The 22,601-nt window shown below is 39.3% G+C and overlaps 1 protein-coding gene across 3 annotated transcripts in view; it reads left to right on the plus strand.

Moving 5' to 3' along the window:
• The window catches only part of MIB1 (MIB E3 ubiquitin protein ligase 1), a 77,708-nt gene extending 69,092 nt beyond the window's left edge, over window positions 1–8,616 (plus strand). For all 3 annotated transcript variants that reach the window (XM_065630273.1, XM_065630274.1, XM_065630275.1), the window contains exon 21: window positions 3,079–8,616. In XM_065630273.1, coding sequence (XP_065486345.1) covers window positions 3,079–3,219 — 141 coding nt within the window. In that variant the 3' untranslated portion in view covers window positions 3,220–8,616. The remainder of the gene's footprint in view (window positions 1–3,078) is intronic.
• The last annotated feature ends 13,985 nt before the right edge of the window (window positions 8,617–22,601 follow it).

A 22,601-nucleotide genomic window follows, 5' to 3' on the forward strand; every position in this document is an offset into this window, starting at 1 on the left:
CTTCTAAATTTGTGTTTGACATGGTGCACAGCGTTCCACTATAATTGTGGGTTCTTTTGATTTGTGTTTGAACAGTTTAGTCTTCAAGTTACATTGATATTTTTGTACTTAAAATTAATTTGTTCTCTTTCAGCAGGTATAATCCTGTGTTTCGACTCATACCTTCAATGATAATCTAATATGTTAGTGCAGCAAGCTTTTAAAACCTTTTCTGGTGCCATGCAGAAGTGATGCTGATGTCATCAGAATCTCCCACATCTGATAACCAGACCATTCTTCAGAGATTCCCTGATTGTGAACCCTTTCGACTGCAATACCTTCACTCCATTTCATACATAATCACCATCATCTGTTTAATATCTTACGTATGTTCCTTCACCATACTTACGCCACTTTCTCCTTAAAAATAAATTTGTCGCTGTGCCCCTGTATACTGTTGGAAAAAACCTGTTTTTAGTAGTGAGGAATTGGTATTTCAGGCAGTTTAAAACACCTCGTAAGTGGTAAAAACTGATCTGAATTGCAAGCTCGATTATACTTAAAGGTATGATGAGCACTTTTCTCAGACTACTTTTACTAATACAAAGATGTAATTCTCACATAGAACAGGTATAGTGTCTTTTTGTATCATTTGTTTTCCTTTGAAAGATAGGAGCATAATGTTTCATGCAGATAAACACACTCTGCTTTTTTTTTTTTTTTTATGCCCAGAACATTCTAACAAACTAATAGTAGAATAGAAGCAGGTATTGCTGATTTCCTGCTGCTGTGGCACAAATTGGGTATAAGGCATGCAGTGGACTTTCGTCCACTGTAGAAGTGCATATAAGCTGGTGGTTAAGTAGTGAATGCCCCTCAAAAGTTGAATAAAACTAAGTTATTTGGGCTCATATTGCACTGGGAAACTGCTCAACTAATTGAGAAAACCCTTGTCAGAATAGAATGGCAAAACAAACAGGAAGTTTGGTTGTTCCTGCCAGGTGAATTTTCCTACTGTATAAAGTAACTTAAAGTAATATAAAGAAATGAAACAGCTAATGTATCTTAAATACTCTGCTTTTGTGCTACGCAGGAGAAATCGGGCAATTTGCTAATACTGCATGCAATTTCAGAAAAGATCTATGAAATTAAAATGTTAGGATTTCTGTGCTTCGCTGAATGAAATAATCAAAACTAATTTATTTAATTTTTAAAAAATTATTATTTCTGAGTCTCTTGATGGATGTTTTCATTTTCAAATGAAGGCGTGGCATTTGGAGAAGAAAGGGCCCTTGTAACAACTTCAGTAATTCTGACATTACATTTAGGCACAAAGGCAAATAATTAAGCTAAAAAACATAGAATAAAAGCTACAAGTTTTTTCTCTAAAGATAAGATTTTGGGTTTGCTTTGTCAGTCCTTTGTCAAAAGACATCATGTCAATACTGTCAGATTATGGACATTTGTCACAGCACAGCTATATATTCATTTGGAAGTAGCTTTTTCATGGGTATTTGAAGACTGTAGGCTACTGGAGGAAGGATGCTCAGTTGCCCCATTGGGATGTGCAGGTGATGACTTCATATGGATAAGTAAGCAGGACTGACTGACAGTTGGTCTTTTGCAAATATTTAGTTTGAGCGTTTTGTTACAATACTGTGGAAATTCTGACAAAGCTGTAGCACGAGCGTGGCATTTTTGGGAAGAGCGAAGGGGTTTTTGTAAACACAAATTGACATAAGGTTTTATCTGGAAGTTTTACGATCCTGGTAGCCCATTATACTGGTATCTTGGAGATTAAAATAGGCATTTAGCCAGATTCCATGCCGATTTAAACAACTCTCTATAAGCAGACTGCCCTAAGAAGTGGTACTTATTGATTCCGTAGAAAGTGTGCTTTAAGGTTATACTGAATAGGGTTCCTGCTGTGGATTCTCCTCCTGTGGATTCTCTCTCTGATGAGATGAACAAACTGAAGTAAACTCCAAATGATGAGAATGGAAACAAGTCACAGGTGCAAGTTGGTGATAAAATGAATTTGCGTTTGAAATGCGAGCCCTGTCAACATTTCATATTATATATGAGATCTACATTTATAAGTGTTAGATATGAATAGTGTGTCTCACATCTAAGGACATTATAGATTTGATTTGTTAGTCTACAGAATGGTCTTAACAATTATAATCTATTATAACTTCTGTTCATTTACTAACCTTTGATAAACTGTTATAAATGAAATACTGATACGGCTGCCATATGTTTATGGTGAAGGAACATGCCTTACCAAAACTTCAATTTCTGCATGTGACAAAAGGTGAAGCACATTGTTCCTTAGTGCCTTGGTACAAAATTAACTTTGCTGTTGACAGAGTTTAGGAGATCCTTTTTGGGCATTGGCTGTCACTTTAATCTTCAGCAGTTAAAACTGATTTTAAAAGTTTGCTATGCTACTGCTATAACTGAAGGTCACAGATTTGTTAAATTGTTCTTCATTTGAAACTTCTGTTTGAAAAATCTAGATAACTTCCATGAACAAAGGCCAGAATTACCAGTATTGAATCTTTACGTGTGATATTGATTATGCAGCATTTTTATTATTTTTGCATGTGTTCAGTGCTTGCTTGGTGTTTAAAGGTAAGTATGTGAGTGGCCTGAGAAGTTGGCAAATCATTACCCAAGCATTGGATGCATACAGCTGTTTGTGTTTGTTCCTTGAAAGTTTACATTACATAAAGGGGAATGTTGCTGAAGAATGTCTTAATGTTGCAAGCTTGGGTAATGATGTTGAAAATGTGATGTTAACCTAGTACTGGATAGCCTTCCTTAAAAGGATTATATTTGGGAAAAAAAGCTACGTAATTTTTGTGTCATGATGGTGCAGGAAAAGCTTGAATATTCTAAGTCAATATGAAGTAAAAATGTGATTTTAAAAAAAAAAACCAACCAGTTTTCAGGTTAACGGATGGGTTATGCTATGGAAATGATCTGCTACACTTAAGAGGGCATAATTATTGTTAAATTTCAATAATTTATATATTGCGTACTCAATACTATGTCACTACTGCCATTGACTAAGTAACTTGTCAAAATCTTTTACAGACTATGTGTCCTGTCTGTTTGGACCGTCTGAAGAATATGATCTTTCTCTGTGGCCATGGAACGTGTCAGCTTTGTGGAGACCGAATGAGTGAATGCCCTATATGTCGCAAGGCAATTGAACGAAGGATCCTTTTGTATTAAGTAGTGGAACCAGTGTCTTTTATTAGCTTATGAAATAGTAAGGACATTTTGATGATTTAAAGCTCTGCGAGTTTGAAAGGCAGTAGAGGGTTCTAATGAAAACATTTCTAATACTGTAGCACAGCTTTTGTTTAAAGACTGTGAACACACCAAATAAGAGAACAGTATTTGAACAGTCAGCATTTAGTGTTACTGTTAACATCTAAAGCTGAAGCTAACTGAAAGCAGTCTTTTTTCATTTTCTTTCTGTCGTCTTTTTCCCCTTAAAGTGTGAAGGGACAATCTTATTTTGGTTTTGTTCGTGTTTTTTAATGTATGTATTGGACGTCAAGTGATGTAAGGGGTTTTTTATATTGTCAGTTAATATCAACTATAAATATTTAGGATTTTTTTGTTTTACGCTTTTCTGGAGAATGTTCAAATTTCCTGTGACAGTTACGATGCACAAGAATTTCTGTCTTGAAATATACAATAACGCAAAATCAATACAAAGTGTATATGTAGTAGTAATAAATATACTATTCCCATAAGACCAGGCCTCAAAATACAATGTTAAAGTAATTATAACTTTGTTGCTGAGGATGGGCTGGGAAGGAAACAGTAAAGAGAAAAATCTGGTTCAGAAGTATTATGTTCCCAAAACTGCACTTTAGTCTAACAAGTTCAAGCTAACTTCAATAGTGAACTTCCTCATTCTGCTAACCACATAATTTTGTATGGAATTGCTTTTAACTTCATTGGAAAGGAAAACATTTGAGCATTGAGTTAGTTATTCATTTCAGATGAGTGAATTTGATCAGTTATAGAGGAACATATATATGTGGGGCCATTTAAAAATTCTGGGTCTATGAATTAGGAAGAACTAGACATTTTTGCAAGATGTCCTCTCTTAAATTCTTTTATTGTCTTCAGGCAAATAGTGTCAACAGCAAAAAAGATGTAATATTGCTTATTCATCTAAGTCAGGTGTTAACACCAGAACTTATCTGTGAACATTAATGGATAATACTGCAAATGAAGATACTGCTGACAGAGCAGTGAATTTTGTGAGCCATGCCTATGTGAGCTCAAGCTGGCTGAAGGAGTTAGTTGTCACTGACCTGACGAAGGGGTGTTCCTGACCCCCAAAAATGCTGCTGTCAGGAACAGATGGAAGAAAATATGCTGATTTAAGGATATCTGGTAGCTAAAAGGAATGTGTGCTTACTCCGAAGTAATTCGGCAGTTTTCTGAGTGCATAGTTTATATAGCCCTTTGCCATTGTGCAGACTTCATTTGGATGTGCTCTTGCAGAACAATGAAGAAATCCATGCTGGAGTCACTTAGGTGCCTTACTTGCAGCTAAGAGTAATTTATCATTAAGTTCTCATTGCTTGTGTCAAAAAAACATGGAAAAAGGGATATTTCAGGGGCAGATCCAACTAAGAGTAAAGGCATAAAATTGTGATCTCTTCAGAAGATCAGTCTTGATCTTTTGAAGCTGAAGTTGATACGCGTGAATTGTGCAAACATTGGCAAAAGTCTCAGATGAATGTTACTAGTAAACTGTAAAGACAGAGTTTTTAACCGGTAAGGTTTAACCACTGGACAGTTTTGCAGGAAACAACTACAGTGATATATTGGAAAAATGTATGTAGAATGGCTTTTAACATAGCAAAGGGCTGTAATACAGAGTCTTTCTATAGCCATCTTTAATCCTGATCTGGAATTGCAAATGTTCATAATTCATTTCACTAATTTTTCATTGGACACAATCTCAATCTGGAATCAATATAATATTGTATTTTATTTTGTATACTAATAGTCATCTGTTCTCAGATAATCTGTGTATCTGTCTTTTTGGCCAATGAAATAGCCCTCTCTTTCCTTGCTTCTTGAGTCCCTATTCTAAAATACCAAAATTTCAAGGAGCTTTGGAAAGTTTTGATACAGGGCTTTTTTTTCAGATCAGCATTTCACTATGTTCACTTAAGTTCTGAGTACACCTGACTGCCCACTGCAATTTTCATTTGGCCAATATCTATGTCACGAAGTCTGATACTTTTTTTGGTAGCATATTTGACAGCTGAACTTTCAGTAGTAGGCTTCACTTTCCTGTCAGTCTTCCTCTACAAATAGTTGCATACTAGGACATGCCATTTGACAATCCATTCTGAGTTTGATCCTGTAGTGCATCAGATCTGCACCTCAGTTACCTCTGGCTCTGGTAGACTTATTTTGAATATTGTGTCCTATTTAATCTTCAAGGGGACCTCTATAAACTGTTGTCAGCACAAAGGCAGGGTGGATTTCTTCTTGATAACGCAGTTCAAAACTGAAACCTCAATATAGCAGTTGGCATTTTTCACTGGAACAAGCCAGAATTACTTGAAAGTATTTCAAATTTGCATCAGTTGGACAATTCAGCTGAGTAAGAACAGATCTAGAGCACCCCAGGTGGGAAACTGGAGTCGAATGTTAAATACCCCTTGTGTGCAGGAGGCACAGGTTGTACCAGACATAAGTGCATGCTCTCTTAGGCTTGCACTTTTCAACAGAGAAGCTGTAAGTTACTTCATAACGCTGTTAGTACTTGGATGCCATCATGGTCCTATGGAAATAGAGCAAATAACTGAAGGCCTTGCTATAGGAGCGACTGTAGTCTTCTATGCTGTGGTCACACCGGATGTATGTGACTGCATAAAGGTTTGTGATTGGACTCGTTGGGCAATGTTGAGTGCCAGTTGAAATTAAAGTATGTCAGTGTTGGGGATTTAATTTGATCCTATCATGGTGCCAGGAGAGGCTGCTGAATTGGCGAAACTAGGCAAGCTGACCACCATGGTTAAATTATTAATGTAGGCTTCTTATTAACAGGTGAAAGCACTGTGTCTTATTGGGAAGGCTACACAGTGCTTGCCTTTCAGAAAACTTGAAGAGGAAAAATGTTTGCAAATCCAGCGTTGTTTTTGGAAATAGGTATTTAGATTCACACACTGTCTTTGAATTCTGATGTAGAAGGTGAACTAGTGTTGTTGAGGAAGCTAGTAAGTTCATTCACTCTAATTTAGGCTGGTGTCATCTGTGCAATGTGCACAGAGTGCAAATGTTTAAGTGGATAACGCTTTTAATTGAAGGATGGAAAGTGGAAGCTCGGTTGGAAGCTGAAGGGAATCATATTAATAACAAGTAGGAGAGTTGAGGATATGTAATTGTGCCTCTGCCTTCAGCAAAAGGTGAAAGTGCAAATCTGATTATCATCATCGCTATTATTAGGGAGCAAACTGAAAATGGGAGAAAAATCAGTAAGGCATTTTTCTCTAATATACTGTAAAATTGTAAAATATAGGATTTGCAAACTTTGTTTATTATTCTCCCAGTATTTAGTAGCAGTTTTGAAATTAAATTGGATAAAATCTCAGTTTCTTTCTTGGAATAATCAGGAAGGCACCTAATAATATCTGTTGTTCAGATGTGAGATATGCCCAGATGTTGAAGTAAAACAGTTTTCATTTTTTAAATTTAGTAAAATATATAAATGGTCACATTGGTAAACAGTGATTTAAAGTATGAAGGCAACCTGAGAGGCTAACAGAATATGCTGAATACTTGTAGATTGTTAACTTTTGTATAACAATTCCACACCCCGCCCCCCCCTACTTTTACTCATACAGCACTTCTCAAAATTTGGGCTATTGCTACCTACTTGCCATTTGTTGAAATACTGTGCACTTGTATTTTGGGCTTTGGAGGAATCCCTTTTTGATGAAGTGGATACTGAAGATTAGACTGGCAAGAGAACAAACAAGTTACTTTGTAAATGTGAAGTTTGATTAGAAGGTATTGTTCTTAACTTGGACTGGTTGAGGATATAGCAGATTTGCACAAGTACTTGTGCCTTGTTAGCATAGTCTTACAATCAGTATTTTAGCTTCTTTTAAAGACAGGAAATGGTCTTTATAAATAATCCGAATTAGGTCCTTATTGTGTAGATATTTTCTAGAGTTGTTTTATGTATGCCTAATGATTTTTAGCAGTGTTAATTGCAGAATTGCAGTTTGTGTAAACGCTAAACTGTTTGCAGAAGCTGCTTTGAGCTAGTGATCTAAGCTTCCTCTACAAAATCAAATGTCAGAAACTCAATTTTACTCTTCCAGTAGCAGCTGGTGAACCGAAGAGCCTGTCCCGTTCTTTGTGCTGCGTGGGTCAAGTTTTCACTTAAAAAAAACCCAACAACTCTACAGCCTAACTTTTAGCAGTGCTACCTCCTTTCTGTCAAAGTACTGAATTCTTCTCTAGTTGTTCTTTTGTCTTTGGGAAGGGATGGGGAATGCGTCAGTTTTGTTTTGCTTCATCGGTTCTGATTTCTGAATACATGGCGAAGGTTTTTACTGGCTGTATAAATTACATACAATAAAGTGTGTGACTTGCCACAGTGTACATTGTATATCAGTCTTGCATAAGTTGCTGGAATTTGTACTGTTGTCTTTTTATGCATTTCATAACTTGTTTGCAAAACTGTCATCCACAGAAGCTGTAGTATGTGCCATTTTTATAAATAAGCCTGTGGTAAATACAAAAGTTCTGACTCAGGGCTTTTTAACAACTGAAACACTTTCACAATATTCTTCAGCACATCTTGGAGAATATTAGAGATTTAATGACTGTACAGTGCCTTGATAGAACTATTGAATGGGCAGCAGCCATGGAGTCCTTACAGAATGCAGGTATCTTTTGAACCCAGTTGATGAGTTGGTGTTAATATAACTGTAATACCCATGCCATGGATTTATTAACTTGTATATAGTTTCTGTAAAGGAAAATTGGCAAATTTAGGTTTTGTTAAGCTTTCTGGAAGTTGTTTGATTGTGTTGGGGGTCTGAGTGGCATAGTACTGAAATTTACAGAAGCACCATTTGAGACAGAGACAGCTGATAAAATGTTCTGTATGTGACACTTTTAGTGTGATGGGAGAGGTCATTGTATAAACAAACATGTAAAAATACCTTATTTACTCTGGCCCAGTGAGTCTTTTGTAAGAGAGAAATAGTTGGCAACAAATCTGTATGTTTGCATGCTGTTTCGTAGTTACGAAAATCTAAGTCTTGTTTTGAGCTTCTAGGAAATACTGTCTTGGTCCCAAGCTTACTGTCTTTATGAATGCAAACTATTCATATTAGAAAACAGGTTTTACTGAACCACAGGAACATTTTTGCTTTTGTTAAAAACGACTTTGTATTTTCAGTAAGTTGTAGATTTTGACATAACTGTTTATTGGAGAAACTTAAGGTTGTCTGTGTGAATGTAGTGGATTTCTATATGCAGATAGCATTATGTAATTGCTTTCATTAAAACTGCTTAGCAAGGTCTAAGCTTTTCAAAGGAAATGCTAATGTACTGTATGGTTAATAAAACTTATTATATAAGATGCATACTGACTTTTTCCAAGGCTTTGATTTAAAAGTGTAATTGAACTGAATTAATACTGATTTTTTTTTTCTTTTTTTTTTCACACATCATTGGGAAGGGAGTGGTGGCTCATTTATTTGTCTTCCACCTTCTTGGTTGTGATGATGTTACGTGTCACCACGGAATTAGAAAATTGTGTACCTGGACAAATGTTGGCAAACTCTGTTAGTTGTTGACATACAGTGTTTAAAAGCACACCAGACTGTATTTATTGAGAAGGTTTACAATCCAAACTTCAAAAAATTCTGGTTTTTTTATGTATCCCTGAAGAGTGAATTTGTAGGAGCCTCAGAAATGCTACATGCCTTTGAATCTCCCAGATATTCAAACATTGTTTTAGCAACATAGTAGAAGTGTCAAGCGTGGATTATGTAACAACAAAAAGGTTGATTTTAAATTTTTATCTATTGCATATGTGCAAATTTTTCTGTAAATATACGGTTCATAATACTGATTAGAGCTGCTGTTAAATTTATCTTAGACTCTGGGTTTACTTATAATCGAATGGCCTTTACAGATCTGGCTACATGAATGTGATAATTTAAAAATCTCCTGCCAGATACGGTAACTCCCATGGTCTGAGACAACGGGTGCTGCATCATTGTTTATACTCTTAGAATTCAATTCAATGGATGCATTTAAAAATACATATGCGTAAGGAAAGGTGACTAAAACAACCCGACTTAATTGGCGTAGTGTTTTAATTTATCATAGTGTACAGGTGAAAAATGAATTGACAGAATAAAAAGTTTGTTGCTTGCTTTCTTAGTTTCTTTTCATTTTTCAAAATTTCTTCAACTTTGGTTTATATGACAGGTCTGTATGAAAACATATTTTCAGATTTTTTTGGTAACTTTTTGTTTGAAAGCAAGTGATGCAAATTGGTCAAAAGACATTTTAAATAGCCACTTTTTCTTTGCATTGGGACATACAAGCAGTTCATGTAATTTTCCACACCTCTTCATTGAAAGTGAAGGGAACAGCATTGGCATAGGCTGAAGACTTGATCTCTAGGGCTTCAGTCCCTAATGTTGGTGACAATGGAAGCTTCTGTCTTTGCTGGTGTTTGATATAATGATTTTTAGATTTTGAGAAGGCTGCTTCATACTAAAATTCGTATAACACTTTATACTGTCTAATATACTTAATCTCTGTATAATACGCTTTGCTGTTCTAATTCCAGCTGTATCCAATAATGCAACCGTTCGTGACAAGGATGATGAAACTCTGGAGGTTTCCTTCAGATTTGCCATTTAGTTAAATGCAGAGGGTGATTCTTCATGGGTGCACTCTGCTTTATTTAGGGAGGAAAAACTAGCAGGGGTATTTCAATAACAAGTGATAAACTTTCATTTCAGACTTGATTTTCCACAATACGGAAAGGTAATTTCAATCAGAACGAATATAGCTGAAGGTCTTGTGCTTTGTGCATCCAGGTTCAAGTCAACAAAGTAGGATGCATAGGAAAGCTTTTACTTTAAAGAATGAAGCTTATCAACGCTGTTCTTGGCACTTACGAAAAAATTTTGGCTGAAAGTTACTTTAGGGATTTAAAGACTTTATTCCCTTTGCAGTGATGAAAGTATGTCCAGGCTATTCAGAAGATAAGATTTATTTTTCAAAGCAGTTGTTAGAGAGTAATGCTATGACGGATTTAAATTAGTTTAAATTACATTAGAAATCAATAAATATGCTAGCTGGTGGTGTAAAAGTTTTGTTCTGTTACCATGCAAGAATTAAAATTGTAGGAAATTTAGTGTAAAATCTACTCCTTGCAGTTAGGATTTGTTGGGGCTTGACTGCCCTAAAGACGACAACACAAAACAGTAATTTCTGCAAAATTGCTGAAAATCAGGAAAACACACTTGTGAGAATATGCTGACCCCTCACAACACTATAACGCCATTTCACTGAATTTTCTTTAAAAATAAATCTGAGGGATGTTAGTAGACAAACCTAACTCAGAGCTGATTTCCCCAGTGACGCTCCTACAATGTATTTTTTCCACAAGGGGTCAGTAGCACCCTACGTTTGTGACAAGTTTTTTTAATGTAATATAAGCACAAAGCAAACAAGGGATAAGGATAATGATGATTGCATTAATATGTGGGTGGGTCAGACCTCACTCGTCCCCTTCTTCAAGCAGGCTAAGTATAATTAACGTATTTGCTGACTTCGGTAAGCACCATAGTCTATCCTCTGACTCTCATGTGACATGAACATTGCTACTATTGATTAGGGCAAAGTTCCAGTGGAGTGTTTAACTTTAGCTCTAGTTGAAAGTATTCATCAGTCTAGATTTTTTTTTCAAAAGCATGCAGTTGGAGCAGATAAACTGTATGAGAGAGCTTGTCCAGTGGGCAGGGGAAAAGAATTCTTGTATGAGTGTCCCACATATTCTTAATGATAACCACAGTCTCCCTAGATGGCTAGAGCTGATTAGTATTTTCCACCCTATAGTAACACAGCTTATAGTGAAATATGCTTTGAACCCTATCAGTCTGCCCGGTGGAAGGAATGTCCAGCTTCTCAAGGCTTCCCTGAGTATGCAGGTTACTTGGAGACAGAAGTTTCAAGTAACTCATTATCTTTCTACCAAGAGGCTGAGCAGACCAGACAGCTATTCCCTGCACAAAAATTTCCAGCCCTTGTACCAAAGTCGTATTTTGCGAATAGGGATCTAAGTATGGTCCACGTCATTCAGGTTGGCACAGGTTCTTACGCTTGCTGAATTAGCAAGGGACATTCCTTCATTTTTGCAGCTCCTGTTATTCTCTACTTCGCATCTCTTATTGTTTCCGTGTATCGTGTCTTCGGTGCTTCTGTCCCCCACTACGCAATTCCTCCATTTCCATTTTACGTCTTTTTTTTTTTTTTAATAGCAGAACTGTGTTCCTTCCTTCTTGATGTGTCCTTTCTCAATGTAGTGCTTTCCTTGACTCATTAAAATTAATCTCCATTACACTGAAGTTGGCGCAGTGCCTTCCCATAAGCAGAGTGGGGCCCTAGCCTTGTGTCTGACTCCACTCTTAATTGCCTGTACTGACAGGAGGAATTCCTGAAGCCAGTCTTAGCAAAAGTTCACATCGATTCATCAACAACCCTTATTTCTCTATATTGGTAGTATAAACGGAGAGTTTGTGGCCACCACTTAGGTGGCAGTGGTAGGATAGGGGCACTTCTTTTGGCCTAGTTACAGCTGTTCTCAACCACGTGAGGAAAATCAGGAACAAGTACATGTTTCAAGGAGGGGTGGGGGTGTTTTTGTTTTGGTGCTGTTGGTTGGTGGGTTTGTGTTTTGGGGGTTTGTGTGGGTTTTGGGTTTGTTTTTGGCGTGTGGTGGTGTGGTGGTTTTTTTTCCCTGGTAGGCTGGCTGAAACTTTTGTTGTTATTGTATCTCAGATTCAGGTTTTAGTGAAAAGGTACTAAGGTACTTCCCAGAGAAATGCACTCTGGATGGAAGGTCCTGTCTCCTGGTCTTGTGTATCTTGCCCACTTAAATTGCCCGAAAGAAGTCTCTTCAGTTCAGTAAAATTGCTTGCAAGAGCATGGGTTGTTTGCAAAGAGAAGGGTTCTGCTATTTGGTTTCTTGCTGCCTCCACAGAGAAGTATGAAAAAGTTGTGCCTCTTTGAATAAAGTAAATATGAAACCATGTTCCAAGCAATACTCTTCCTACTAAGATTTCATAATCCCTGCTGTTCGTATGATCGTAAGGTGTCTTGTGATATTCTGTATGAAAGCTATATAAAATAAATAGCAATTATACAGCATTTATTTCCCAATGGACATGTTATATAGTTTGCTGGCTTTGAAATACAATGCTAATCATTCTTCCTCTCTTCTTCCTTCCTTTGTGATGACAAAATAAAGGCTATTTTGGATCTATGTAGACAAGGCTACTTTTCCTAACACAAAGAACTTAGTTAAGCTGTTTCTAGTATAACCTTACAATTCAAAGCATCAAGTCCAAGGTTTTTGACTGTATTTGTCTGATCTATAGCACAGGGCCCTTAAAGCACAAAATTCGTATTATTTTTGTGTTTCAGTCAGGTCATTCTGATTTTATTTAGTGCTGAGGGAGTCTTCATATAACTTGCCCTCTGAAACTATTCCCCTACTGCTCCATATGGAGGGAGTAGAGTCTAGAGGCATTTCACACCTTGTTGTGATAGAGAAGTGTATTAGGATAAGGACACTGAGAAACCCAAAACTAAGCTGCAGTCATAGGCCTAATTCTTTGGAATTTTGCGAGGAGAAAAGCTCAGATGGCAAATTTGTCTGTGAACAGAGTAGTCTCTTGAAGAGTGTTAAATTCTCCTGTTCCCTCTCCCGAGAGCTTGTATCATGGATGCATTGGGTCCTGCTGTAACCCTGCCATCTTCTTTGTCTTGCATGTCCCACCACCCCAATGGGTCCTTCCATATCACCGCTCGCTGGAATAATACGCCCTAGAGTTAAGCTGGAACTATACCACACGTGGAGAAGGAAGGTGTGGGAGTACCAAGCCAGTCCCTGATGCTAAAGTTACGGATCTGCTGTTCTACCTAATTCGACTCTCTTTCCCATGACACACACACAAGGATGTAAAAGAGTAAGTGATCTTGGCTTGGATTTACTGTGAACTGCTTCGTGCCTGCAAACAGGCAGTGGTGTAAAAAGCTGCTGCAGATCAACTGCTCAGTAATGAGCTCTGTGAGGTACTTGCCCTGCAGTGGGCAGGAGTTGGAGGCCACTTACACTTCTAAAGTGTTGCGGCCAAGTGGGATTGAGTGGGCCAAACCCCCTGGGCATCTACTTACCCATGAAGCAATGTCAGCTCAGGAAAAGTAGCATGGAAATTAATTAAATATGAAAATCATAACTTCATTAACATATTTGGGACACCAGACATTTAATTTTAGGCTTTATCTGCCATGGTGAATCAAATAGTGACACCAAGATTTGGCAAGCTGTTGTTGAACGCTCCAGGACAAGTTAGTGGGCTGATTTCATAGTTTTACTTTCACGGGAGTTTCTCAACTTTGAGGAGGTAGTGAAATACCCTTCAGAAAAGAAGAGGAAAAAGAAAAAAGAAGGCATCTAGACAGTAGGATTTAGCAAGGGAAGTATCTCTTTCCCCCTTCCCCCCCCCGCCCTTCACTACGTCTGGATGGGAACTGTGCCTAGTTTTTATTGCCTTTGCTAATTTTCATTTAGCCTAAAATGCTGCTGTAATTGCTACTTGCTCTGTGGGTTGGCTGAAATCAAACATATATCCCACGCATCTGGTCCCTTCTGCTCCCCTCCACAACCCTACCTCTCCCCAGAATGTCCTTCTGTGGAAAGGTGTGAGGATGCACTTGTGGGCTTGTAGGAGAGTTAGTGTTATCCTCTATGACTCTCCAGGACAAGGAAAGCACTTTATTTGCTAATGTTGATTTGCTCTGGTCTTTTTCTTTCTGTCCATCTTCAATTACCAAATGTAGAGCTGCCTTTTTTTCAGACAGCATGTAATTTTGAGGAAATTGATGGAGGCATCATTGCTATGCCTGGAATTCTTGGATTTGGCCCCTTGTTTCCTACAGAATTAGGCCTGATTGTTTTATGAGATACAGGTATTTAACCATTAAGCTAGCCACCTCAGATGCTTATAGGAATATTAATAGGGGTAAACTGGGGCTGGCAGGTGTTTCTAGGGAAGACAGGTAAGGACATCCTAGGTTAAGCTCTTCCCTGTCATGGCCAAATGCAGCATTACACCTTTGCTTGAAGGGCAGGTATATATATCTTCATGGCACAATGCCCTGGCAGTAATAGCTGGCAGTGAGAGCAGAACTGCAGCGCACCCGTGATAACATGATGTTCTTCATGAGTTGGTACCTCTGGCTTTTCTGGAAGGATAGCTAACCTGAGAGCAGGTCAGTGGTACCTGGGCACAGGCCACCACGTGGTGCTTGGTAGACTTATCCCAAAACTCTGGAGCGAGGGTCCTAAGCGGCTGTGTGTATCCCTGGATAGGTTGTCAGCAGATGAGAAACAAGGGCATCTTAAACACACCAGCTTTCAGTATTTGAGTGAAAGTGTTCCTCCCCACACCTTATTAATTTGTTTACTCTGATACAGAAAGAACATCCGAGGGAAGAAGGGAAGCTAACAAGCCTAGCTGATTTTTCTGTACGAAGTGTGTATATGGAGCATTGGAGACCTCTGTAGATATGTCTGGATGGGGAGAGGGGACAGAGAGGTCTTCAGTGATGTGTTTTGTTATTGATGGAATTTCTAACCCAGAGAACTGCCTGCCTGGGAGCTGAGGTAGTGCTACCCACAGTAACTGCTTGTGCTTGTTCATAGTTCATTTTTATTTTGTTCAGGTCGAAGATCAGCTGGTGGCTCTGTGAAGTGTGGTGGCTATCTGGGAAGAGCAGCGTGGTTCTGCTGAGCACAGCTGCCAAAACTGGGGCACGCCAAGGGAGAGCGGTTCTTTTGTCAGGGACAGAAATGTGGTCTGACACAACTTTCTTATCAAAGGGAAGGATTTTTCACCTCAGGAGGAAGTTTGGCTGGGAAGGCATTGGATAACTTTTATTTTTTTCTGCTCTGCGGGAAGTCCTGTATAAATGTGTTTTCCATTAATATAAGAGTTTTACTTCTGACCCTCTTCTGGAGAGAACATTAGTGGCTGTAGATGCGTGAAATAACGCAAAGTTGACTAAAATGCTTTTAATCTGAGTAAGTCAGCAAACACACCTTGCGTGCTCACAGCCAGGAGCCATTTGCTCTTGGCTTATTCCATAGAGCAAGCAAAAAGTAGTTCTCTTTATTTCTAATTTTTTATTCCAAGGATTTCTGAAGTTTCCCTTGATCCTTTCCAAGCCGTCAAGTCGTAGTTAAATTAAAACCTAGCCTTTTCTTTTGGTGAGCACTTTGTGTAACAGGATATATTTGTTTGTGTTCCAGCTTAAACTTGGATAATTTTGTTTGAACATTAAGAACCTGTATGTATTATAGAGAAATTGCTCTAATAAAGTTGAAGAAACAAGTTGTCTTCTAATTGAGGCCATTAGACTGGGATTTGTTAGATTTGGTTTCTGTGGTTTTCCTGTGAGTCTTTACTCAAATCACTTATTTCTGTGTTTCCCCTCTTTCCTGTGTGTGAAATGAGAAAAATACTGCTTGGGGCTACTAGAAGAAATCTGCCGGTTTATGCAAAGAAGCCTTCAAAAGCACAAATGAGTTCCTGGGTAGCTGAGATGCCTCCCCTGGCAGCCAGGAGCTCGGTGCTGTACCAGCTCAGCTTTGTGTTCTTCTGATGGAAAAGTAAAACCTAGTACTAGTGCTACTTCATGTCTTGCCAAAGACCAAATAGATGTAAAATGAACTAATATCTTCTACAGGCCAAGCAGTAGGAATTCTTAATTAACTAGTAATTTGATACAAATGTATATTTTCTTACACTTAACAAGTAACCATTTATCATTGTTTACGTATTAAAGCTTTTAATGGAACGAAGCCGTATTGAATACCGTTACTGAGTTGTATTATTAAGCAAGATGACAAAATTACAGCTTTTTGGTGGTGATGTTTTTCCGAATTTCTGTGTCAATCTGATCTTGTCAGTGCACCGAAGCATTTAGTTATTACTCTGTTATGACTCTGAAAGTTACGTTATGACTCTGAAACTCGCTGTCGCAGCCAGTGGGTGTCACTGCAAGCATTGGAGTGAGGGAGGAACAATTTTGGGGAGAAAGAATAAAAGTTCAAGTGTAAGTTTCTTTTTTTTTTTTAAGCTAGAAATACAGAAAAATAGATAAATTGTTGCTTACTAACCATGCAGGTGCCGAGACATTTCTTGGAGATGATTAAAAAAGGCTTGAAATGCGTAATTTTATATATCTATACACACACATATATATATTTCTTTTTTAAATAAGTATCCCAGATGGTCAGGGCCAGATACTCTGGTGTAACAAGTCATGTCGCTGCCAACTTCCATAATTTTTCTGGCCCTACCTGCCTACTTCCTTCCTAGTGACGAAGATCGTGCACCTCAAATACGATGCCGTTAAAGAAAAATCCCAGAGCAGGCTTCCCTTAAATCCTTTAACATCACTTCTATGAAATTCTCGGTGTTTGCAGACCTAAGTGCTAAAGGTCGCTCTGACTCAAAGCGCCCAGACAGCTCGCCATCCCCAAAACCAGACTCCGAAGCCCTTTCAAGCCAGTGCCGGGGGAAGATGTGCATATATCGCACATACCCCTGGCCCGTATATCGCACATACCCCCAGCCCTTCGCCCTCGCACAAACAAACCAGCCGCCCAGGCTTTGAACTGCGCCCGCGCTATACATTACCTAGCGGGGCCTGCACTTTGGGAAGGTGCCTCTCTCTCTCTTGCCCAGGTCGTTGCTAAGGCCCGCGTCGTCTCTGCCCGCATTATCGTCAGGATGACAGTTTAAACAGGCCTTATCGCTGTGTATTCAATCAAGGTTTATGAGGGCTGATAAAGATGTCACCTAGTTGCTTTGTGTGTTCATTAAAACCCTATTCCCCAGTAGGACTTTGCTGCATTATGTTCTTTTATTTTTTTTTTTTTTTTTTTCTCTGATTTTTAGCTATCTTCCGAAGAGAGATGTGCGTGCAGGGAGGGAAGGCATCATGCCTACTTTAGCATTTCTAACATTTCTATGGGGAAAAATTAAACCAAAAATCATAGCTGCGTTGACACAACCCTATCTGTATTTAATACCTTATGTTATCACAATTGCTTATTTAATAATCTTTCCTAAGTTTAGCATGCACATGGCAGTACAATGGCTCGTGTGCACTTTATCTGCTGTGTTGTGTTGTTGCCGAAAGTAGCTCAGGAGGCACTTGGTGCTACTCAGTTATGGTATAGGACGCTGTAGATTGAGCTCCCATTGCCGTTTTTCCTTATAGATGAAAACGGTGTATTTGCCACACAGAAATGTAAACCCCTTGGACTTGTTGTTTTGATTGTATGTCAAAGCTGAAATGACTGTGCTAAGTAGGTAGTCATATAAAATGCATCAATAATTTTCAGGTTATGATGAACAGTAATAGAAAGTAGGTCAATTTTAAGTCTTTCTTTGTCTTCTCTTGTAAGCTCCTTCATTTCCAAGTGTGTTTTGTTGGGTTTTGGGTTTGTTTTCCCCCTCAACCTGTCCTTTTCCTAGCTATAGTTTAAAATAAAGACATTGGCCTAATCGATACCATGTCAAATTCTGCCAGTCTTCAGAAAAATCTCGTTTCTACAGTAAGCAGAAGTTGCTCAGTTGCATTTTTGTTGTTTTAAGTAAAATTTTTTGTAAAACAAAACAGATATACAAAATCATAATGAAAAATTATTAGTTGCAGCTGTTTGCTATATTATAAAAGAGGAAAATGTCAAAGGAATCTATTGACTAAAAAGAATTGAAAATATCTAACAGACACAAGATTGTAATTCAAGCACAAATCAATTGAGATTAAGCCTGTATGTTTAGGCTCTTTTGAAAAACGGGAAGAAACTGAATATTCAATTGATTCCTTAGATCCCCGGGTCATAGTAAATTCCTATGATTTACACTGCAGCGTGTTGGCCCTCTCTGCATCCTATAAACTTTGTGAATACTAGTGGCTGTTGGCATTTCAGAAATGATTCTTTCACTTTGTTTACAATTTTGCTGCTGCTGGCAAGCATCGGACTATCAAAGGCTTTAATGCTGGGCATGTGCATTTCATAATAAAATGTTATTCTATGAGGATAATGACACTTACTAGAGACTAGTAATAAAATGAAAAACAGAGCCTCTCCACCATCACTTGTTAACACTTCTAATGATTGTTTGCTTATTAACACTAATTTGTTATGTGGTTCCATTTTAGCTCTATGCTGGCTGGCCTAAGCATGAGGCACTTGTGTCTATATAATACTTACGAATAGCTGTGGTGGCTGCTGATCTCTGCAATAAAAATTACTGTAGCATGATCTGGTCTGCTCTCCGGGAAATGTTATATATCAGAACCAATGGTTGACCCCTGCCTTATCAATTCACTCTGTTTGCCTTTAAACAGTAGTCACAGTACTCTCTAGAATATTTGCCTGGGATGAAGCTATGTTAGCTGATGCACTGGTGTCCATTTAGCCTTGACCATGAAGTACTCTCTGGTCATCCAGTGGTACAGTATTTTTTTGGAAGCAGAACTGCTATTTCGTGCCGATAGGATCCCCGGAATATGGCAAAGTGGAGTCCAGTGTGTCCCTTGGGTCTTGCATCTTAGTGCTTCATGAACACAACACTGCTTTCTGTGTTCCATTCTTTATTATCACTGCAGAACATCTGTGGGCTCCAGAAGGAGACTGAGTCCGCTTTACTAAAGTATTGCACGGACAAATAACAAAAATACAGGTTTTGCTGAAGGCTGTAGACAGCAGTGCCATCTACCCACCTGCTTTTCTGAAGGAAACATACTTGGACAATCCCATCTCTTGATTTGGATATCTCCAAGAAACCTTTATTCATATTTAATATTTTCTATCATTTTTTCCATGTTTTTTGTTTGCTTGTTTCTTGTGACAATGTCTCTTCCCTCTGTTTGCCTTAAAACTAAACAAACAAGAAGTGGTTCTCAACCTCTTGCTTTTCTTAAAGCAGTCAACTGCGGGTATTCTAAAACTATAATTGATTTGCCTTTTGGTATTTTTGGAGTTAAAATAGAAAGTGTCTTGATTCCAGCCAACTGCTGGGTTCAGGAAGCCTCATTCACTCAGTGAGCGATTTTGGCAGAGTGCGGAAAGGGAATCTGAAGTACGGCAAGGAAAGGTACCTTTGCAGCCGTTTCCAGTTTCTGTGCAGACGTCCCATCCCGGACACATGTGCTTACATGAATTCTGCTAAATTGCCAGAATGCGGTTGCCATCCAAAAGCTCGTCTGGCTTTGAATGTATACTGATTTCTACTTCCTCACTTAAATCCAGAAAGTTTATGAGAGCAGAGTATTGATTCAACTGAAAAATTTGATGATAATCCAGTATAGAATATGACTTAATATTGACTTAAATGACTTAATATATGACTTAAACGCTAAAAATACGAAGAGATCCCTGGTCTGTTTCTAAGCTAGCGGAATGGAAGGCATTCTCAGTGCTGAGTAATTGACTTTTTCCTTCTATTCTTCTTTGGATCAGGCAATATATTCAGTTGTGGTCACACAGCTCCCACTTTAGCCACGCGTGGTAGTCATTCCACCTACAGCATCAAACCTCGAACGTTGAGCTGGACAGAAACTACACTTCATTGCAGTTCTTGGCATTGACATTTGACTTCAGAGAGGGATCTCAGGCTGCTATCACCATCTTTCAGGGGAGGGTCAAGAGGTATCAGAGGGTTGCAATCACTTCACCCCTCACATATTGAGAGGGGAACCTTGGCAAACCAGAAGGAGGAAGGGCCCTGTTACAGGAAAAGCTGTGAGTAACTGTGTGCGCCAACACCACCGCCTTCCCAGAGCACGCTGCTGCCTCGTGAAGGGAGGTGCTGCACCACCGATAAAAGCCCGGTGATGGTGCCGGGGGTGCCATTGCTTTGCTGCGGTGTGTTGTGTTGTTTCCATGGCACCTGGCGATAGATGAATGTGCGTGGGCTGTTGCTATCTTGAGGTACGATTAGATATTTATTGGGAACAGCCATGCTGGTCAGGTCTAAAAGATGACCGAGGCCTCTGCGGGTCTGTTGAGAAGACTTGCTCGCAAGTTTGTGGCAACCCTATGCAGGTTGGTGTTTACAAGCACTTGAAGGCTCACCAATGGCCAGCCTTGTTAGTCCAGCTCCTGTAGAGAGGCTGGTAGCTCCACACAGCTCCAAGGATTGCCAGCCCTTCTCCATGAGGATGTGGTAATTGATTTTTTTTCTCACTTGAGAAAGAAGAGGAAAAAAAAATCTTTTCTCCATCATTCTAGAGCAATTGCTTACAATATTGCATGATTTGTTCTTTCCTGTCCACCAGAAATACTCAGGGACATACAGTGAATGTAAGTTTAGGGAATAGGCTTGTTTCTTCTTAAGATGCCTTCCACATATCTTTAGAGCAGACCTCAAGGACTGTTGATTGAAAACCAATAGTCCAGAGAGTATACTGGTTAAATCCAATCAAAGAGTTTATCCCACAGGTATTTGTGTACTTCACTCAAATTTATGGAAATGTCAATAGCATTGATTTATTAACCAGAAACACTTCATTTTTTCTAATTAGTGAAATTACAATGCAGGCCAGCCATAAAGTTTTGTTGTTGTAACCCTTATCCACCTTCCCTGCAATGTTGCTGCTACTTGTGCTAATCTAAATGTAAATTGTAAGCTCTGTGGGATGGGGTCTGTCCCTTGCATTTGGAACACTACTCTCCCTTTTGTGTGTGGTGTTTCTAATTTTTTTAAAATTTTTCTTTAATTGTGTGCACACGATCCTCAGGGCAGAATGCCTATTGCTTGCCTCACGTGTTTCTTGATGATTCTTAAATTTGTGTCCTTAATCGAGACCACTCGTGGCCTCCCTTTTCAACCAGGAATCAGAGTATCTGCAATAAGCCAGCAGCACAGAACATATTTTAAGATCTTTACAGCGTGTCTCACCAGAGCCTCCTCATTCCCCCCATGACCAGGAAAAATGAATTGCCTGTGCGAGATGCCTGGTGATCGACAAACTAGAATTGTTTGGGGAAAAATAAAAAAGAAAGGGGTGGGCGGAGGGAGTTACAAAAAAGCCAGAGAACACCCTGCAGTCTCTTTTCCCTCTCTCGTGAGCAGAGGTCCTGCTCCAGTGCAGCTGTGGCGGTGGAGCCCAGGCTGGGAGAAGGCTTTTGGATGTGTAAGCGCCTGGCCATAGAGGGGTTTTACGGGTCAAAAACAATACCTGTATGTTAGTCCATATAAATAAATCATATGCCTGTAAAATACATGCTGTACTTTGCTGCCGGGTCCTGGGGGAGTAGGAAAGTAATTTAGCACAGCTGGATGGTTGTTCGTCTTCTAAACGGTTTTTATGATTTAAAAGAATAGCTTCCTAAATTGGCGTCTTACAAAAAAGCAAGGTGTGGGGCTGCACCAGAGCGCAAATGCACTGGTGTCACTTTAATTAAAAAATCTGCTCTCCCATTTACCTTCCAAAACATCCCCATTCCCTCTAACGAAGGAATTTTTACCTAATCCAAGCGAGCAGCTGTTGTCTGCCAAATGGCCAGCCTGCGCTCCCGGCCGAGCTCCCCCTCTCCCGTGCTGCGAATGGCTCTGTGTGAAACCTCTTCCCTCAACTTGAACTCCGGTGAGGAGTCCCTGCGGCCTGGGGAGACCCAACTAGTCATTGCAGCAGTAAATACCCGTTTACAAGGCACCCAAAGGTCATGTAAGTGCCCAATACAGCCTGAACTGAGGACCCGTCAGAGATGCTGGGATGCCAAGAACTGCTGCCTTGGTGCTAACCTCTGTGCTCAACAAGTCATTTCTTCGCTACCACCCTCCTGAGTGAAAAAAAAAGAGGCTTTTGTGAGCCTGACGAAAGCTCTGTGAATTATGTGAGGGGTTCTGAAGACTGCAAGTGTGGAATTGGTGCTCTTTGTGGAGGCGCCTCATCTTTAGGCTCCATTGCTTTGGTGCCTGCGATCTGTGTAAGGGAGCCGACCTGCCACAGGCTGGGTGCTGCAGCCCGTGTGATTAGAAACTGCCGTGAACGGGCTGTAAATATCTGTGTGTTCAGCTCAGCTATCTGAGGAAAAGTGGGAAACCAGTTCTGGTGTTTGATCTACGTATCTAGCAGCACGCCAGTAGTTGCTCTCAGCTGAAAGACTCTCAGCTGCTGGACAGCCCAACAAAATCTTATCAGTCGCAGTGATTTGGTTTCTCCTCTATTTCTGGTCTATGAAATGCTCTCTGGTAGGTTATGGCAGTTGGGAGCTGGAAGAA

The sequence above is a fragment of the Caloenas nicobarica genome, chromosome 2 (assembly GCF_036013445.1).
Source record: "Caloenas nicobarica isolate bCalNic1 chromosome 2, bCalNic1.hap1, whole genome shotgun sequence".
NCBI lineage: Eukaryota > Metazoa > Chordata > Aves > Columbiformes > Columbidae > Caloenas > Caloenas nicobarica.